Here is a 6,000-nt window from a genome sequence, read left to right on the forward strand (position 1 = left end):
ATTAGTTTGGCTCTCATTGATTGAACTGTGCGGGACACTGCCGTTTCAGGTGATGGGATCTCGTAGTGTTGCCGTAACTTGTCTTCATCCTCGCCTTGGACACTTTGCATATGGTTTTCGCCTGATCTATGTCATTTGGCGTGAAGCCAAAACAGTTATATTATGGACAATGAATTTCTCTTCGGAACAAATTTGCTCCTCGCCGACCGCCATGTCTCACGCAGCCATGCTCGTTTGCTTGTTTGTTTGGGGAAAACGTGTTGCGGGCCGGGGGTGGGGGTGCGAAGTGTGTGCGCTACTTGACCACACTGATTGGCTGTCAAATAGGGGCAGGCTGCATGGCTGTCTTTTTCAGGCCCCGTCCACACCAAAGCCAGTTTCAATGTATCTTCACAAGTTTCTTACCGTGTAGGGGTTTGTCCACACGATGGCGCGGTTTCGGAGAGCTTGAAACCGATCATTTTTGAAACCGGGCTCCAGAGTGGAAAGATTTCAAAACGCGCCCCGTACGCGTCCGTCTGAACACCATATGCAGGATGACACAATGGTCACAGCTCGACGATGCGTTGTTGCAGATTGATGACGTATGCGCCAATTCTCGCTTGACTTCGCGCGAACGGTCAGTCTGTCAACAACAATGGCGAATAGCCATGTCGTAGTCACTTTGCGCAGCCGCCTAGCTTGCTTATGCAACAAAATATTTTGCATCTTTATTCCCACGTTCAACAAGCGGTGTTGTACTTTAATCACCCGCCATTGTCACTTCTGTGTTCGTCTTTTTCATGTTGTTTTGATACATGCAAAGCCATGTTTGTTCTGTAGATTGCAATAAAGTTAGGGGGGCAAAAAAGTGTTAGTCTTCGCTGATTCTTCTTCTTCGCTTTCCGCTAACTCCCTGTAGCTGCGCTACAGCGCCACTCCAGACTTGGCATATACATTACAGCCGTTATACGTCCTCAGCGTCTTTTTTTAAACACAAGCAAGTCTTGAAATGCTCGTGTGTGTATGAGATTTTTTGAGGAACGAAGCCGGCTTTGCTTCCGTCTGGATGGGGCCTCAGTCAGTGGCAGAAAATGCGTCGCGATCAAACGATTCAAAAGAAATGACAGATCGTCATCCCTGCATATCATCGTACGATCTAATATCGTCATATCGCCCAACCCTATTTCAATGTATAGAATTTTACATTTAATGCTCACCACAATGACATGTGTGACAGATGCCAGACTGGTATCTCCAGCCATGAGTGTCCTGAGTAAAACTCCAGTGGTACAGAAAGTAAGCAGAGTCTTTGGAGAAACCCTACAGATTCAGAGTAAAGAGACATTTGCACAATTTCACAAAGACTACAAGAAGGAATCTGAATTTTATGTTTTGTGGGGGTTCTTTTGTTAAAATAATTTTAAACTTATTCAATCTTACAATGTATACCGCTGAATATCCAGCGTTGAGGAATCCAGGTCCAGAAAGTAAAAACCCTACCACAGATTAGCTTTAGTCACAGGTACTTGTACTCAACTGGCAGGTAAACCAGCTCGTCTCCTCTAGTGATGGGCAGATGAAGCTTTTTGAACATTCGAAGATTTCCATCAAATTGGTTCACAAAAAAGTTCTGCTCGTGAGGCTTCATGTGCAGACAAATCCCCATGATGGCCAAAATTAAAACTGTAATTTGAACTACTTTGCCTTTTTGCTGTTTTGCAACAGTGTTGGTTTAGGAAGAATTACACATGCTTTAGTTGCCGATTTGTATTTATTTAGCTGTAATTGAATAACATTTATTTTGCATATCATTACTTTGGTTACTGATTTTATTAGTTTAACATGCTGAAGCTGCTGAACTGTGCGTTTGGTAGCAAAAAACGAGTAACATATTTAACTTTTTGTGTTACATTCATGCAATTAATCTGTTTATTAATATTGTGTGGGTAATGTTATGGTATGAAAATTAATAATCCTGTAGGAAATGTAATAGCAAATAATGAGGCATTGATTGCATGAAAACTGAGGTGCTCATGGATATTGACGTCACAGTGATGGGGATTGTGCTTATGAGTACAGGGTACTGACAGCTGTTATGATGAATGGTCGTGTACACTATTAGCGCACAACAAGCACTTCACCTAGCAATGCAAATGATGTGAATTTTCAAAGTTACGCGTTACATTAGTGTTGCCAAACCAGGGATAACGTTCTTATTTTTTTATTTTTAGCAGCCTCAATGACAAACAAAAAAGCGTGTTGCGGGCAAATTTGCGACGCTCAAAACACCACTGGCACGCAACTTTTGCGGAGAAGCATTGCGCTTTATATACAGTGCGAAACTCTGCAAAAGTTGAACTTCCTGAAACCAAGCGTCATCAGTGACATAATTTTCCCGGAATGAATCACGCTTCGACATGCGCTTCAGAAATTTCTTCCTGGATTACTCGACACACACACACACTCCGAACATTACGTCCCATCACTAGTCTTCACCTGTTGAGTAGAAGCAGCTAAAGCGAAACTTTCTGGACCGTGATTCCCCGACCCTTTGTATATCAAAAGGGGTTTTACCTGCTCTCGAGTCTAATGTGATAGCCGACAGTCTTGCCGATTGTCTCTCCCCTCTCAGCTGCCACTCTCTCAGCGACAGTGATGGCAGCCAAGCGTCTGGGCTGAGTACAGAAAATTCTGCAGCACTCTCCTTTCTTGCTGCAGTCGTCTAGTAGAAACTGTGGAATCTGACCAAACGTATATTACAAATAAATGACAATATACAGTATAAGACAGTCAGTTTTTATTGGACCCCTCGCGGAGGATAGGACTGGGCGGGCCTGTGAACAGTGAAAATATGCGTTTAATTTACACCCATTATAAAGACATTGGATTTTTTTCAGCTTTACATAGTTGCTCACAGGAGATAAGGTCAAATCAAACAATTCACAACAGTACTTTACCAAGATCTGAAGCCTCAATTTTACCCAACCTTGAGGTTCAAGAGCTTCTAGTATGATGGGGTTTTTTTCCTGAGAGAGCTCAGTATTGTTCATTCGGTAATCTTACCGATTCGACATATCATCATTGCTCTCTCTTTTTTTTCTCTTTTTCTTTTTTTTGTATACGCGTGAGTATGTGCATGTGCGGGTCTGTGTGTGTATATGTGCGTGCGTGTGAGTTCATTAAAATTCACCTAAAACCTATTAAAAATCCCATACCGTTCACCTAAACCGAATACTTCAGAATCCAGCTAGAGTCGTGAAGTTGTCAGGAGACCCGAGGAAGAATCAAAGAAAAGAAAGAAAAGTGAAATCCAGCACCGACCAGACATCGCCTACTACCCACCGGGTTACCAACCAGAATCTTTCACCAACCCCAGAAACATCTAAATTACAACAAATTAGGGAGACCTCAAGAGACCAAAGGAAAGACTGACGAAAGGAAGGAAGGATAGATGAAGCAGTGTGAGATCCACAGACATCAGCCTCCACCGATATAACGACCAGAGGAAGAAGCAGATTGTGTTTGAATTTCGGTAGATGCTGGTGTGGTGGATCTGGCATGCATGAAAACCTCCACCAAAGAGGGGCGTCATCGACCCCGGCCAGGACAGAGCAAGCACAACCCCACAGGGCCCCCCAGGCCGCAGCAGCGCCAAAGCACAACCCCCGGGCCACCGGCCGGAGACCAAACCCAGGAGACAGGAACGCCCCCCACCCCAAGACGGCCGCGCCCCAAGCAGCAAAACGGGGCACGGCAGGCCCACCAGGCACCCCAGCGGCCCACAGCCCCCGCTCCCCCCACGACCCCCCAAATCCCCAGACTTCTAGTATTATATATTGAAGGTTTTAGAGCAGGATGCTTCTGGTATCTGCTTTTTGGTTTGTGCACTACTGGTTGACATCATTACTTTGTTAATAGTGATAACTTCACAAGCTGTCAACAGTTTAAAGTTGAAATATGTGACAATCAAACCTGAATTGCAACTTGAGCACGTGTGATTATTCTGTTACAGTTTAATGTAGTTCACGATGCCTCAACAAATGGATACTGAGAAGCTAGATTGGGACCCTTTACAACTGAAACATGCCATACGGTATTGCTTGGTGTAAAGGGAGTGAAAGGGTGAGACTGAAAGTGCAAGAATGCCATTTTATCCACTGAGCGGTATCTGTTAACTTCAGAAATTAAGTTAAAATTATTAGTGATTTTCCAATCATACTCTTACCTGGGTTGTTTTTCCAGAACCTGTCTCTCCTACGACCAGTACCACCCTGTTCTCTCTAATCAGTCTGACAATCTCTTCCTCATGCTGAAACACAGGCAGCGCACGTCGGAAACTGTCCAACTGTGACGGCCTCCTTGTAGGGGGTACCACTGAAATGCCACTGACTAGGCGACCCCTTGGCCTGTTCATGTCAAAGCTGTTGTCTGTTGGAAGACAGAAGATTCTTATACAATTTTGTCCAAATGTGACTATAAAATCCTTTAAGGTTTGAGTGACTGCAACTGTTAATGAATTGTCATTTACTACAGTACAGTATATACAGCATTGTAATTTGTGGCTTGACGTCTGCTAACACCACCTTAAACTAGTGCTGTCAAAGTTAAAAGGATACTTGACCCATTTGAGCCATTTTTCAGCAGCAAAAAGTTTATATTTTGTGCAGAATTAATTTGGCAACTTCAACTTCATGTACAATTAATACCCTTAAATACAAATTTTTCCACTTGCTGATGACTGAAGATGACATCACCTGTGCTGAGGAAGTAGCTAACAATGAATCATGGCTCAGTTTGGTGACCAAACACAGAAAACGGGTGAGCCATGTTTGATCGTTACCCAATTCCAAAGCACAGGTGATATTATCTTCAGTCGACAGCAAGTGGAAAAATTGTTTTAAAAGTTATTCATTGTACAAGAAAATTAATGAAGTTAAATTAATTCTGGACAAAATATTAACTTTTTACTGCTGAAAATGGCTCAATGGGTCAAGTATCCCTCTAGGGATAGACTGATAGTCAGCACCGATATTGGGCATTTTGACGGATATCGGTATCGGCCTTTATATAAAAAAAAAATCTGACAGCTGATAAAGGTAAATCTAAAACCATTTTAATCTTATGAAATTATTTATTTAAATTTTCAGTTAACTTTATAAGAGACGCTGCTGACCCTGGGAACCTTCTGAACCTTTTGTTGTTTGACATTGAAACAAAGAAATGTGAAAGTATAAGATTTCAGGTATTTTTTAATTGTGGAAAAAAATATTTACTGCAGAAAACTATAGAGAGCTATGGTATTTACTTGTTTAAGTTTTCATTTAACTTTTTAAGACGTACTGATAACCTTGGTAGATCCCTGATTATTATTTTTTTTAATTTAAAATGAAGTCAAATGTTTTTATTTTGTTTAAGATTTATAAAAAAATGAAAATTAAAATGAAAACTACATTTTGAAAAGTCTGAAAATTGTACAATAAAAATGCTTTACGATATCACAACAAAGATTGGCATTTGTATTTTGAATTTTTTTTGACACCAATATCACCCCTTTTTTTTTTCACTGAAAATGAATATCGGCTTCAAATATCGGTTATCAGCCTCCTTCACTACTAATAATCGGCATTAGTATCAGTCCTGACAAAACCATATTGATTTCTCTAGTTTAAGCGTTAACTCATGGATTAATCACAAAAAATTATCACATTAATATTGTGTTAACGCAGATTAATTGCACTATAAATTTTGATTGCAGATTATCCTTTATCTGGTGGTTGGTGGATGGTTACGTTAAAGGTAGCACAGGTTGTGTTTGAGCAATAAACATGCATTAAAGTAAAGCATTTAATAAATTTTTGCGTATGACATTCAGAAGGAGGATGAGAGTGTGCAGTGGATTAAAATATGTTAAAGACGTCTTCATTAAGTGTCGAAAGAATTAACATAACAGGTGCTCTTCAAATTTGGCGGGCACGATAAAAAAAAACTTTTTAATGAAGTGATTAATCAAAATTCTAT

At 40.9% G+C, this 6,000-nt stretch overlaps 1 protein-coding gene across 1 annotated transcript in view; it reads right to left on the reverse strand.

Annotated features, from left to right (window-relative positions):
- The window catches only part of ythdc2 (YTH domain containing 2), a 59,756-nt gene that overhangs the window by 36,763 nt on the left and 16,993 nt on the right, over window positions 1-6,000 (reverse strand). Inside the window, exons 5-7 of the mRNA XM_086096118.1 lie at window positions 4,208-4,410; window positions 2,557-2,723; window positions 1,200-1,302 (exon numbers count right to left, since the gene is read on the reverse strand). Of these exons, the coding sequence (XP_085952244.1) occupies window positions 1,200-1,302; window positions 2,557-2,723; window positions 4,208-4,410 (473 nt within the window). The remainder of the gene's footprint in view (window positions 1-1,199; window positions 1,303-2,556; window positions 2,724-4,207; window positions 4,411-6,000) is intronic.

The sequence above is a fragment of the Leptonotus elevatus genome, chromosome 15 (assembly GCF_054856555.1).
Source record: "Leptonotus elevatus isolate MCC_2025b chromosome 15, RoL_Lele_1.0, whole genome shotgun sequence".
Classification (NCBI taxonomy): domain Eukaryota; kingdom Metazoa; phylum Chordata; class Actinopteri; order Syngnathiformes; family Syngnathidae; genus Leptonotus; species Leptonotus elevatus.